We start from the raw sequence: 14,512 nt of genomic DNA, 5'->3' as shown, positions 1-14,512 counted from the left end.
AAAAGACCAGGTCAAGAGGTTTTAGCGATAGTTAACTACTATACAGACTTTTCATATCAATGTAAAAATTTTCATATCAATGAAAAGTTGATTCCTTCACCCAAAATGACCTAAACAGAAGGAAGAGTCTTTCAGTCTTGCCCAATAATGCTTCCAATGTGTGCCACGCTTTGTAATGCTTTATTTTTACACTTCTTTCTCTTCGAACGAAATAGGTTTGCGGAATCATCCCAAAAAGCTTTACCTAGCCTCCTTGAAGAAAAAACACCCACCACAACTTAAGTTATTGCTAATACCGGCTGCTAATGTTAAATTACTGCTCTTAATCGTCAAAAACGTATTACTCAAATGTTCTGTTAATGTTTAAGCTAGGCAAAAACGAAGCAAACGCATTATTATTTACGAATGGTACGAAAACCCACTTAAAATTCGTTAGCGACCGATTCAAAGCACACCAAGGTCTGGACAATGAAATATCACCGTTTACATACGACTTTCTTTATGCGAAACAACGAAACACAATGAACCAAAGTGAGTGGGGTCTCCTGGTGGTGTTCAATATGGTCCCGGGTACCTTCCCCAAAATGGCGGCAGCGGAGGATAGAAGGGTAGATTACTCCAAGGCGAGGCTGGTGGGCATGCGTACTTTGAAGGAAGTTCAGATCTAAGTACAAGAGGTGTGTCAGCATAAGTTGGTGGGCGGTGCTCATAGTCGGGCTGGTAACCATGGTAACCGTGATGCATAGTGTAAGCGAGGCTGTTAAGGAAGGAGAGTTTGGCTCTCCGTTCAGTGTCCTCTGATCGCTTTCTCTTTTGTTTCATTCGTCTGTTTTGGAACCAAGTCTTCACCTGTGTTGTCGGAAATCAGAACGTAAAATGTTATCCCGTTTCCCAAAAACCCCTACTAGGGCCTCAAAGTTTTAATTTCAGTTTCACGATTCACGTTTGGAATCATTCTGTGTCAAAAGTCGCGTGAACAACTCTTTGACATCTATCCGTTAGTTTACTAAAGCTCTTAGCCAATCAAAAGTAAACAACCGCACGTCAAGCTTTTCAGGCTTTTCAGCCTATCAGAGAAGCAAAACAAACGGCCCATGTAAAAGTTTTACATGTTTGTGTTGGTTTTCCACGCTCTTTCAGCCAATCAAAAAATGAACATCAGTACGAACAACTTTTGACTGGTTTTCTGCCTTCTCCGTCAATTAAAAGAACAACTCTCTGACATTCTTTAATTTGGAATCCCTTAGCCAATCAAAGGACGCGCTTCATCTAGAATTCAATTAATCCTTCCCCGGCTCAACAAGAAAAAATTCACCCTTCTGGCGACCTCTAGCGTAGACTGATCCATGTAGTTTCAATGATTGACTTTTTTAAATTCGTTTTTCTAGCGAAAGAAGAATGAAATGCTGTCTGCATAAGCCTAGAAATGGGCATGAACTGAAAAGTTTTCTCACCTGTGTTTCTGTCATTTGTAGCTCCTCTGCAAGTCTTTGTCTGTCTCTGGAGCCGAGATATTTCTGTCGCTCAAACACTCGCTCTAATTGTAAAACCTGCTCCACCGAGAATGACGAACGGCTCTTGCTGGATCGTGACTGAGAGGGACCTTGGCCAGCCACATCTAGACAATGAAAAACACAAAAGAGTTCAGTCTGAGAATTTAACGCAAAACAGTGAGCGATTCGCGTACGACAATGTCACGCGTGTTCACCCAAGAGTCTCGCGCGCGAGTTAAGACTTTTGACAGTATGGTCGCTTTCTAAGCAGTTTTATCATAAAGAGTAAACTTTGGTTATTTTAAGAAGCAAAAGTTTCTTTTATATGAACAATCAGATGACAGTTGTCAAAAGTTGTTGCAGTTTCTTGTCAAACTTCTAAATTTGCTGCTGTTTCTAACTCGATCCCAAACTGTATTACTAAATTTTGATAGGTGCATTTTGGAAACATTATAGGACCGAAGTCTCATGACACAGTTATTTATCTTTTGAAGTTACAAATGTAGCCGCTAGACAGAGAAGTATAACAAGTGGAAAGGTGCTGTTGAATGTTATGCTAAGATTGGAAGGAAAAGGTACAAAGCATGCTTCAAATAATCGATTCAAGGATGGTTCTCCCCCAGCCTTGCGAACGAAACTCTCGTGCAACATTCAGCTTGTTAACCTCACACTTTACATATTTGCGAAATATCACAACCTCTATTGATTTTTCTGTTCGTCATTTTTAAATGTCAGGAAAACTAATTCATTCAAACGAGCTCGAGGTAATCAAGGAAAGAAGGAGTAAAACGTGACCGGTTAGTCAGTCCGAAACGAATTTACAAACAATTAGCTATAGATAAATTTGAAGTTAAATAAACTGACAGGTGAACGTGAAAATAAAGACCAAGGCCGAAAAACAACTGAAGAAACTACCCACTAGAAATGAAGTAAAATCGACAACGAAAAGTACAATTAAAAAAAAACATACCTTTGACATCAGCTTGATACATTCCATGTGGAGAGTTTTGCTCAGCAACAGGTCTTTGAGGGGAATAGCTTGAATCGGGGGAAGGCTGGCAGTTTTCTTTCGTCTCACGCTCTGGCGTTTTCACGGTCAGTAATGCATCTTCACAGCCCATGTAACTTTCTTTCTTCCAAAGATAACAATTTTCCATTTCGCTCATGTTCTTAGCCCTTGCTCGATGCCTGCTGTTCGACGCAATGGTGGAAAATGATTTCCACTCAGACCAGCCTGTTGTTTTCTCTTATTTGCCGTTTTGAATTTACCGCGCTTTTATTTGTTTGCATTTAAGAGCCCGCCGCACTGAAAAACATTATTCAAAGACAACGTTTTAAAAGCCCGACTATTGTTTCGAATCGGTTTTTGCAAAGAACAATTCAGTTTGTTGATTGTTTGCGTTGTGGCGATCGGTTGTTTACGATAACTTTTCATCTATACCGCTTTGAACATCGGAGATCACAAAGATTCCGACCGAGTGTTTCTTTTTTTTAGCAAGTTTAGTTCTTGTCAAAGTCACGGTATTTTTTTTCTTTTCCACGAAAAATCGAAAAATAAACCTGTCGCAAGAGCAAACTACCACGCACTTAAAAATAAAAAAAATCCTTATATTGTAAACAGGACACACTTTGTTTAAATTTACTGATCAAGGAACAAGCTAGCACCATATATCAGATGTTTTTCGCACGCTTAAGTTATAAAAAGGATCCAATTCCGAAGAATACAGAGCGGCTAAATTGTCGCAGACAGTCACCTCTCGAATATAACAGCAGAGTCGAGCAAAAAGTTCTGCAAGCTCTATAATGTTATAAACTCTTCCAGTGACATATAACCGATACATAAAAGATACAACATCAAAAGTCTTCTCATCACCGATACCTACTTTTCGTTAGTTTAAAACGAAGGTACAATCCAAAAAACATCAAAGAGCAGTTTTTGGAGACGGTTAAAAAGACTGTGTTTTAGCGGGGCAAACGACCATAAGCCCGTGTCTCGTATTTCCTGCTCTTGTACCGCGCTCCGCGTCCTACCTGGCTAAAATACCTGCATTTTCTGCAGGGCTACAAGCTGAGGGATTTGCCTGTGTTTTTCTGCTGAAAAAAAGAGCAATGAAGGCTTAAGTTGTGTTTACACCCTTGTTTTACTTGCACAACATTGCGCGCGACAGTTTCAACGTGAGTATATCATCGCCGGGACAATAGCTTTTTATCTAAACCAAACGCAAACATGATGATCTGTTTCGCTTCACTTTTCAAAGTAAAATCTCAAAACTGTAACGTTTTAATCCTCTTAGGCACTCATCCAGGCTAGTATCTCAATTTTTGTCACGTATTTGAAAACATCGCATCTTGTAGCTTGGCTCAGTAGCGTGAATTTCGCGCGCGAAATTTTACAACGTGCGGCCAAATCGCGCGATAAAGCGCTAGGGTTACATGAATACTGCGTCCGATGTTGCAACCTGTTTGGGCCTTGAACACAAATAGGAGTTTTTAGAGAAGTTAAGAATGACTTTTAATTTACGGCAAAATGCGAACGGCAAAAAAATTAAACTTCTGCCGTTTCTTTAGCCTGCGTACCTTGGCGGTTTAAGCAATTTTTTAAGCAATTTGAGCGCGAGCGTACAAAGCGGCGAAGGTGTTGTCTCTCTCCTAACCTCCCTCCTTGTTGTCTCTCTCCTAGGCACCGCGCGGCTTCGCCGCTCCTTAACGCGGCCGCTTTTTTAGCGCGCTCAAGTTGCTTAAAAACCGCCCAAGCTACTCAGGTTACCGTTCCTTTTTAACCATTTGTAGGCCACCAGTTAGTAAGAACATTTGTATTTCCCATGAAAAGATTTTTTTTGTTTGTTTGCTTTGTGATGACCATAAACGTCATTTAAAAACTTCTAATCGATAGACCATCAAAGTCTTGAGATAGGGGGCTACGTAAATACCCCCAAAAATATTGCTCAGCAAATTAAAAACAGGGTAAATGTTCGTGCAAATTAAGCCACAAAGAAAAAAAACATATATGGAACAAGTCCAACAAAATTTGTGCAATCCCAAATTGGGAAAAATTCTTGCTCAGGAAAATTGCGCTAACCTCCTGTCTGGTTCACAAATATTGTCCAACCCTTAGCGAACAAACAAGGAGATGTATGAGTATTCAGATTGTAAACTGTATTTGTTTACCTATCGCCGCGAGAATTCGGGAAGTGAGAAATCAATTTTCTATGTAAGAGTTTCATGTCCTGCAGGTAATGTCAAAAAATAAAAATAAACAACTCTACATTGCTTGTGTAAACGTCTACCCAAAGTTACATGACCGAAGGCTATCAGGGGTTTGAGCGTGTTTGGCAAATATTCGAGGTTTTAATGCCACAAACACACTATACTAACTCAAAACATGTATACATATATCCACTGCTTTTAACTTCCTTTAGACTGATTACAATGGGTTAAGATGAATATAATATTTTAATCCAAATTGGCAAATTTAAAACGGTGAAAATTAATCTAGCAGACGTCATTTTCTTTGTATTACTTAAATGCGAATAAGGTTGTATTTTTAGTGCATTCAACAGTTTAAAACGCTTTTGACACTTAAGAAATGAAAAGCTAGAATTTTATGCTTTTTATTTTGAAATGACATTCTCGCTTTTATTTTTCGCCAGAGGACTTTAAGATTGTCTTAAAAAAAAAATTAAAATTATAATAGATTTTCTGTTGGCAGCTGATTTCATAATATTATAAGTATTGTATTAATTTCCATAATCTTAGTTAAGTCTGTGACGCGGCAAGCGAAAGATCTTCTCTCAGTGCTCACCGGGTAAGTTTCTACCACAAGTTGTTTACGCCCAGTTTTGCTCCCGCAACACACCACTCATAGCTTTCCTTAAAAAATCCATGTAGCGTTTTATTTATATCGAATGCCAAGCTATGAACACATTGCTGAGTTTCTTATGTTGTGGTTTGACGTCTAGAAGTGCCAGGTATATAAATGTCGACAAGCAGTGCTGGCTAAATTAACGACATGCTCTTGTCTTGGCATTTTCGTTGCGTGTGCCATATACCTACTTCAAGAAAACTACTCTAGTTTGGTTTTTCTGTTCTCTGGAAGATTTTTCTTCACTGAAACGGTCGTATAAAAAAAAATTACGTTAACAAATTTCCTTATGTCACACCCGTGTACTGCCAATAAGTTGGTCTATTAAAATGCCATTGATTTTCCAAAGCTAACACTTTCACTACAGCACTCAGCGCAAAAAGTCGATGACGTCGTATCTAAGATAACAAAATGACTGTTTCACTTTGCTATGATGTGGTGTGCTTAGATAAGTTTATTTATCAATTGCCATTCAGGGGAATGTGTACTGATTTACAACAGACTCCAGACGATATTGTTTTATTTGCAATATCACTGTAAGTTTTTATTTCAAATCCCGCGAGAGACCATCGCTTTATTTTTTCGAAGAGTAGTGAGTGCAAGTGAACGTCTCAAAAATATTATTATCATGTTAAGCAATGAAATCGATAATAAATATTCATGTCATTAAAAATTTATGCTGGCAAACCCGCTTAGAGTTGTATGTCGCAAGCGAGACTTTCTGTTTAATGCATATCGCATCAAATACATTGTCGTTTACAAGACTGACAACTTTATAATCAAGTTAGTATAACTTGTATTAAGGACGGTCAAACCAAAAATATTGAGACCATTAGAAAAAGTCAAAACATTCCACGCATATAAATTGTAAATTATAAGAAATAAAACCGAATGTATTTTTTTGGCAATAAAATAAACCACACCCTACAGAGAGTTACGAGTTCAAAGATGTTCGAGAATACCAATATTAGTCGATAAAAATGTCTTTTGCTCTTAAATGTCTTATGATTTTTGTCTAATTACATTCTATGGCATCATTAGAACAAACAGTTTTCAATTTATGTAGAGCTAGTTATGCGCATTTTTATATTTCAGTTTTTTTTTAATTTTCTTGAAAAGTGACACCTACACAAATGGTTGACGAAGAAGCATTTTCTTCGTTTTACTTTGTCGCAGAAAACAGAGAAAATTACAAACGGAATGCTCTTTAACTTAGTAGCAAAAATGGAAACTTCATATCAGATTTGGTGGGGAACGTAAAAACAGTTTTCACCAAAAATGCTTCAAAATTTCAGCAAGCCTGAAAATATTTACGTCTGGCTGTTTTCCAAAGTAGAAAACAACAAGCAAGTCATAACAAAGCGAAATAAGCGAGGAAGTGCTGTGATAGAGAAATTAAAAAAAAAAATGAAAGCATGGAGTAGCGAATACGTGGAGCTGCATTTTGTATCCAGAACATTTAATTTTTACTGTTTAGTCGTGAAAGCAAGACTGATGAAATTGTCCATTTTACTTTAGCTGCAATGTCTACCCTTTCTCCCACGATTCTGATGAAAAATGTTTCGTCTTGTGTTCGGTTCTTTGAACATAGTGGAGACTAATAGGATAAATGCTTGTAAATTTGCATTGCATGTAAACATGTCTTTGGAAATGAAGGCGAAAACTGTCAAGCAGCCTGTTTGACGGCAAGTTCTTCTTGAATAGGTTTTAGGCTCTAGGTGTCCATTGCATGGCGGAGAAAAAATTTTACCAAGACCGAAACGAAAATCAACACTTTTGTCTAGGCTGCGAGGAGAAAAGCCTTGGGTTCCAGGTTTCAAAGCAAAACCACTCCGCCCCAGCCACCCCCTTCTTCGTCCCCCCTGCGGACCCTGGAGAGAAATCAGAATACTGTTCGATCAGTTGCTCTACTTGTGGTGTCCACTCCTTCACGCGGTTTGGTTTGTTGTTCGCGCGTGCACGTGCGCACAAACTGCAGTTTAGATCACTTTTAATTAGATTAGATGGATTTATGTTCGGTGGTCGCGAAATCAATTTCACTTCCCCTTGGTCTGCACCCTGCTAGTTGGGGTTTTAACAATGCTATGTTTGTGCATGTAATATTTGTTTTATATACACACGAGTCCAGCAGCTTCTAAGGGCGCATAAATAATGTTGCTTGACCTTTATTTTCCGCACTGAATAAGTAGTAAATTATGCAATAAACTTCAATTCCGTCGGTCGGAAATTGATGATCAGTTCACCTCCTGTCAAGCTGACAGTTCAAGTGGTTTCGTGTTTATTCCTCAGAGCATTCATTTCATTTGGAAATAACCTTTAACCACACTACATCGAAAGATTACAGGTAAAGTCTTTACTGATATTTTTTTGTCAGCAAGCTAAAAAAATACTCAGTTTATTGCCTTAAGTTAGAGGTAGTTACTAGAAGATATTTTCTGAATGTTCACTGAGTTTGTTTTTCAATATTTACATGTAAACGTACATGTTTCAATTTCATTTCTGTTTTTTGTTCTTTTATCGGATATGTCCCTGTAATGTTCTTAACGTAAACTGAGTCAAACTGACGCCAGAATATGTTTGCAACCTTACAAATTTCTTCCGCGAGGTACTAAATTATAGATGTATTTTGTATTGCTTGTTAGGATTTAAAATTTTATATTTGAGGTAAATGTTATTGCAAATAGTTGCAAGATGCTTTTCTAGTCCAGCAGCAATTTTTTTAATTATGGTCGCCTTGAGTTTTTCACCAAGTTGATCACCAAGTTTTCAAAAAATACACAGTTTTATTTCCTCTCCTTCTCAATCGCTCGATTCTAAATGTATTTGAAGTTTTCGTAATTTCTCTCACATATCGATCGTATTTATTTGGCAAATCATGTGATGAAATAATATTTGATGAGCTCAGGATGTAATGTAGAGTTTACAATTAAACAAATGTGATCAAAACCCGGCTCTAAGAAAATATTCAAAATTTCAAGAAAAAATATTAATACATATTTCGGAGTGAAAATTGTGAATTCCATTGTATTGTATTAATTCCTGATATTTCTAGTTGTAATAACACATTGGGAATTGCGACAGTGCTTTCTGTCGAGTAAAGTAAAACAAACCAAACCAAAACGAAAAACAAAAACAAACAAACAAAACAAAACAAAAAAAGGAAGGGTATAAAAAGAAACAAAAGTTAAGTTATTACAACTTGAAACGGTCGCAACATTGTGAGTCTCGATAAAGGTGTTCAGTGCACAAGTATAACCTTTGATACTGTGAATATTTTGTCCTTTCAAAATTTGTATTCATTGAAATTTTATTGCAAATCACTGCAGGAAGGCAACGGCTTAATTAAAACTCCAAAATGCGTATGTACACACCAACTTCGTCAATCTCTAGTTCTTGAATGGTTGCCTCATGAAAAATTAGTTTTACAAACTATTGCATGCAGATATTATCATATTCCGTCGTTTAATCAGAAGTTAATTTGATAAGTTTCTGCGTTTCCCTTACCGCGTTAAACTCAGAGTTTTGTAATTACTGCGTTTTAATTTTAATTTCTGCTGTTTCTGTTCAACACTTTCCCACAGCGTTATTAAAAAACTGCAGTTTTGAAAAGAAGCCAAAACAAGCAAACTTACGATGAAATAGAATAGACGGTAACGATATAAATTATGCATAAATTGAAACCCTCTGCAAGACTTTGCTGTGTTGAATAAGTAATGCCTGTTCTTAATTTAGATTTTTTTTTTTTCACTTTAGCATATCACATATTATTTACTAATCTCTAGGATGAAAGAATCATGCGATAAGCTGAAAATATCGTGTTTTATTTCAAGCGTTTTCTTTTTTTCAATTCGGTTGCTTCATGACACCAGTTAGTCGAAAAAAAAATTTAACAAAATAAACAAGACGTGATAACTATGGGGCAAAACAGAAAATAGAAACCAACGCGGTCATTTCATGTAGTTATTTTAATGCATATTATGAAAAGATTTTCACTCGAGGCATTTAATTAATTGCATCTTGTTTTGTTAAATTCATCGCTTGAAGGGTTAATGTTCTAGAAAAATGATATTGGTTGTCCGGAACCATATCATCTGAGTCGTATTGCACGCCTTTATGAAGCCGGAGATTATTGCACGCCTTTGTGAAGAATATGGAAAGTATGACTTGACAATGTAATAGTGTTCCTCCTAGATCAATATCAAAAGATGTTTTTCGTATTTTTCCAGACGTCTGCTATTGTCTCAGACTTATTGTACAGTCCTCTTACGTAAATAGGAACCGGCAGCGACTTTAGTGAAGCGTGAGACATCGGGTATCTAAAAGAAAGTGAAAAAAGTGATCGCTTTCGAGAAGAGGCAATACCGGTTTTCGTAAAACGTCCGGCTTTTTAGGGAAGTAGTATTATAACAACGAGCTTTATTTCCCCTTGGACTATATAGGTATAGCCGCTCTTAACTGTCAAACCCGAAGCAATGAAGACATTGCCGAGAGCAAGGAAATAAATCGCATATTTCCCTCTCACACGCAGGTGGCATGATTTTTGAACAATATCCAGGTACATTAGGACAAAGGTCGACGAACACTGGTCTATTTTTAAATGAAATTCAGGGCACGTCGAGACGGAAAAACTGTTCTTTTGTATTGGGCTGTAATGTTTCATTTTTAATTCTGGATATTCCAGAGTTATAAAAACAACCTACCGAGAGGGTATCACCCACGCAGTTCACTCAACTATTGTAATAAACAGGTGAGAGATTTGCTTTTTAATGTTTTACGTTTAATGTTTCATCCTGGACGTAGACATTTGAAACTAGATAATTTCTCAGTTCATCTGTTTAGTTTTTTATGTTTTGATTTTTAGTTTCACCATGTTGTATGAGTGTATCAATCAGAACACACAAGATGATATGAAATAATATCATGATACTGCTCAGTAAATGTTTGTTCTGCTCTATGTTGCACGAGATACACAAGATGTACCAGATACACAAGATGTAAAATATCTTCTCGACCATTTTATGTCAAAGATCAACACCTTTCAAACATAGCGCTATTCATAACAATGTCATGAGGAATTTCGAAATACAAAATGTGGAAATATATTTTTTATAACTCGTTATATTTGCATATGGCACTGATCTTTACATCAAGGACCTAGTAAGGTCTTGCTCGATTTGTGATCTCAAAACTTGGGATATTTGCTTCTTACTATAAAAGTGGTTTTCTAAGAATTATTTTCCCGATTCGGGAAAATAAAATAATGCTCTGGATTTGTGATCTCAAAACTTGGTATATTTGCTTCTTACTGTAGAAGTTTTCTAAGAATTATTTTCCCGAAACGGCCAAACAACCCATAGAGAAAACTTAGAATGTTTGTTTTTCTTTAGTTCGAAATTTATTCATGCCTGCGAAACTACATAAACTGAACAGGATTACTTAAACTGGAATTTATACCTTCTCTTATCGAAACAATGCCCCTAGCCCTAAAACAATAACAGCTGCTAAAGATGAAGAGAATTACAAGCTTACGAGAGCTGCTACCCCTCTGTCTTTAGCATCATCTTGTCACAGAATTCGTGTTTTTTGTTTAAATATGGTAATTAAGAAAAAAAATGTAAAATATTCTTTGCGCCCATTCGTAAATCGTATATATCTATAAGAAAATTCTTAATTGTGATCAATTGGTCCGTGTGGCTATTTGTCGCGCAATCGGAGCGCAATCTCGTGGGTGTCCAATTATAGGTATCCAATTTGAACTTTTTGCAATATGGATACCTTTAATTGGATGCCCACGTGATTAATGGAAAGCGCTTTTTCGCTCAAAAGAAGTTCTCCAAAGACATTTTCATTTCGAAATCTGTTATGAATACGATTAATTAGTAATTGGACCTTGTGTCGCACAATTTAGGGAGTAATCGTGCTCGTAATTTCAAATTGGCATCGCGCGCTTCGCGCTCGTCCGATTTTGAAATTACTCGTGCGATTACTCCCTGAATTGCGCTCCACTCGGTCCAATTACTATTACTTATCACTCCAGCTAAAAAGAAAAAAATTCATATACTCAAACCGCCGTGTAATATCCTCGATATTGTCACGTTCGTAAACTACTTACTAGAATATTTTTATCTGCTCTCAATTTAATTCTCTTTGCCAATGTCTGGCGGGGGAAATTAAAAGAGGATTACAAGCGACCAACTTTAAAACTCTAAATTTTCAGGATGATTTAAGCGTGATTGGTTTCGTAAAGTGTCTGAAGTATTTTAGGCACGCTACTTGTTTTCAATTGCCGTTGCGATGCCGACGATTTTAAAAGGACTACCTGAGGTGTTTTGTGAAAGTTTTAATCTCTTCCGTTGGAGTTAAAGCACGATTCCGCCTGCACAAAGAGCCATCACAAGAATCTAAATAATTTAAATTTTTCGGCATCATACAAGATGCGAACTTTGTTACTTATGTTATCAGAAAAGCGCTATGGACCACGGTACGGTGTGTCGAGCTAAAATTGCCGGGGGTCAATCACACCCGGGGTGCTCCCTTATTACGGGGCCCTGCCACTGGAGGGGGTATGGCTCTTGGCCTCGCTGCCCTGAACAGGGTATAATTTTATGCAAGTCTGAACCTGCCCGAAACAAGGTATGGTTGCACAATTTAATAATGTTAGTACAATACTCAGTAGTACGAGATCACAGACGTTAGTTGATAGTTAGTTAATTTTCAGGGCCAGAAAGAAGTCCCATCGTTGTCAGCCTTTCATTTCACCCATTCTTTGTCCTTAACAGTGTTCTAAAACAAAGGATGTTTTCTTTGTCTTAAAAAAGGTCAAGGTTTCAAAACGTTGCCAGTACCCCTGTACCCAAACACCTAGTTTGTCAAGAGCCCCCTGCCCGCCTCCCTTGGGTCAAATGCAATGGATCGTTTAAATTAAAGTGAAGGGAATTGTGAATTGTGGTTGTTTAATTTAAATTGAAGAACACAACCATTAAGCTGCTTAATCTTCATAATTAAAATAAACAACAACCACGGCGTCAAAAGTTCACTTCTTTCACACTGAAGCTGATCGCCGACTTAGAAACCAGCAGAGCATTCCCTTTACGTTGGTTTTCATTAACAGGAAATGTTTGCGACTGACCTAATTTCGCGATTTCAGCAGAAAGATATTTGGCGGCCCTTAATCTTTGCGACTTTGACGAGTTTTTTTAACAATTCTGTTAGTAAATAGTGCACGTTCTTTATGGGCTACTTCACATTTTGGCGATTTGAAAATCGCGAAAAAGCGAAAAGCTTTCTCTTGCCTTCAAACGACATTCTGCAGCGACGAGGTGTACGTGAGAAAATGCGCGGCTTCATATCCATTTGGTATCGAGGCGGAAAGATCACAGTTGATGAATGCGTGTTCAGCTGATGTCTGTTGTTAAATAAATTGAAAACTAATGAAGCGAAAAAGGACTGATAAAAATAACTATAATTTATTCGAGTTCCATCTCTGAGAAATAAGCACGTGTTATGGGACATGAGCTGTTGGAAGTAGGTACAGATCAAAGAGAATCTACTCTCTGGTGCAGAAACAAATATTTATCCATAGACATGTTTCAGCAATTGACAGCAACAAATTTTTGAATACCACGCGAAGACGTTTTTGGAATTGCTTCACATTCTGTTAACTAGAACTTCAAATTTTAGTCAGTTTAGGAGCATGTTAAATGTGTCACTGTAAAATCGGTCTCTTAATCGGCGCTACATGAAAGGCTGCCTACAACAGATGGTGTTTAGTCAGAGAGATTAAACAAGTATTTAATTCCGATAGCCAAACTGTCTACTGTGTGGGATCTTGAACTTAAAGGGAAATTCTAATAATGTCACTCGCTTTTGGTCCAAGTTAAATCCTTCCTTTTTAAAAATGTATTAGCAATAGAGTCTAATTCAAAATACATGTGTCCTGAACTTATCTCTAAATGTTAAAACTGGAAACATTATGTCTTGAAAAAAGAAAAACGAAATCCTGTTTTGATTTTCGTTTAGCGGCAGCGATAATCAGACCATGAAATTAAGAAATGGCGCAAATTAAGCGAGTTATTTACTGATTCGCGTCACCTATTAACCATTCAAATATTTTCAAACATTCTTGTTTTGCGGTATGGAAGTTTATAAATGTAACAAACCACAATATTTCTTTGTTATTTTAACTACAAGGTGATTTACCCCAAGATTTTTTTGATGGACTTGTGAAATCACATGGAAGATCAATTAAAACTTGCTTTAGATAATATGGGGAGACGTGACTGTCTACTTGACTGTGACGGACCAAGTGACTCCACATAAGTCCTTGTAGAACAAATGTGAAACTCAGAGGGCGTCGAGCGTTCAAGCGTTCAAAGGTTGTAAAGGAGAAGTTACAGTTTGGAGGAAGCGATATCAACTTATTTTCAAACATAGTGAGTTTTTTCTTTTCAATTTTTTTTCAATAGCTTAGGCAATAACTTTAGATCTTTTAACTAAGATAAACCCTTTTTCATGCCAAACTACAATATTTTCCTCTGCTATGAGCAGATGTTTTTTACTCTTTTACCGAGCTGGCAATCGAACCTCGTTTATAAATACTGTGAAATTTGAAACATGGCCAGCAGACAGTTTTGTTTCATTATTTCTGCTAACGATTTATCATCGACTGGTCTGTGCTCAGTTGTTTATGATCCCTCTAATCTGGGATTTAATGGCAGTCAGACTCATTACCTAAAGTAGTCTTTTCGGAGCATAATAAAATCCTAGCGGAAGGCCCATTTTGTCTCATTTTTTTACAACTATTAAGGGTCGCATGTAATCTGCATAGATATTAGGCAACTTGAAAAACAATACATATTCGCGAATAATCAAGTTTCTTTTAACAGTGTGCTATTACATGTAAGCATTGCGGACGTACTTTTTCTAATTTTTTTTTTTTTTTCTCCTAAGAACCAACCGCAAGTACCTGAGTGTAGGCGACTTTTCTTACAGATTAGAATACTATCATAGCTTATATGGATGAATTTATTGGTTTTTTTTATTGGCATACATGGGTATAAACATTTGTCTATTTCCACCTCAGCCTGATTGGCTTGAAGAATAGCAACCATAGCCAATCAGATCTCTGTGGTGGTACTTCATCAACTGAAATGACATT

At 37.1% G+C, this 14,512-nt stretch overlaps 1 protein-coding gene across 1 annotated transcript; it reads right to left on the bottom strand.

The window, feature by feature from the left end:
* Positions 1-87: 87 nt before the first annotated feature.
* On the bottom strand, positions 88-2,659 carry LOC145469287 (homeobox protein vex1-like). The gene is made up of 4 exons (XM_081452970.1): positions 2,464-2,659; positions 1,992-2,002; positions 1,455-1,649; positions 88-849 (listed from the first exon to the last, which is right to left on the bottom strand). Exons 1-4 carry the CDS (start codon positions 2,657-2,659, stop codon positions 556-558), a joined length of 696 nt encoding a protein of 231 aa, XP_081309096.1. The 3' UTR covers positions 88-555.
* Between the last annotated feature and the right edge of the window lie 11,853 nt (positions 2,660-14,512).

This window comes from Orbicella franksi, chromosome 15 (genome assembly GCF_964199315.1).
Source record: "Orbicella franksi chromosome 15, jaOrbFran1.1, whole genome shotgun sequence".
Classification (NCBI taxonomy): Eukaryota; Metazoa; Cnidaria; class Anthozoa; order Scleractinia; family Merulinidae; genus Orbicella; species Orbicella franksi.
Note: the sequence above shows the minus strand (reverse complement) of the source record. Positions and strands in the feature narration are given on the sequence as shown.

Excerpts from the sequence above, each read along its gene's own strand:
- LOC145469287 (XM_081452970.1), bottom strand. The coding sequence starts at position 2,659 with ATGAGCGAAATGGAAAATTGTTATCTTTGGAAGAAAGAAAGTTACATG. Across the intron at positions 850-1,454 it reads TACAAATGACAGAAACACAG|GTGAAGACTTGGTTCCAAAA; the intron begins GTGAGAAAACTT and ends CCGACAACACAG.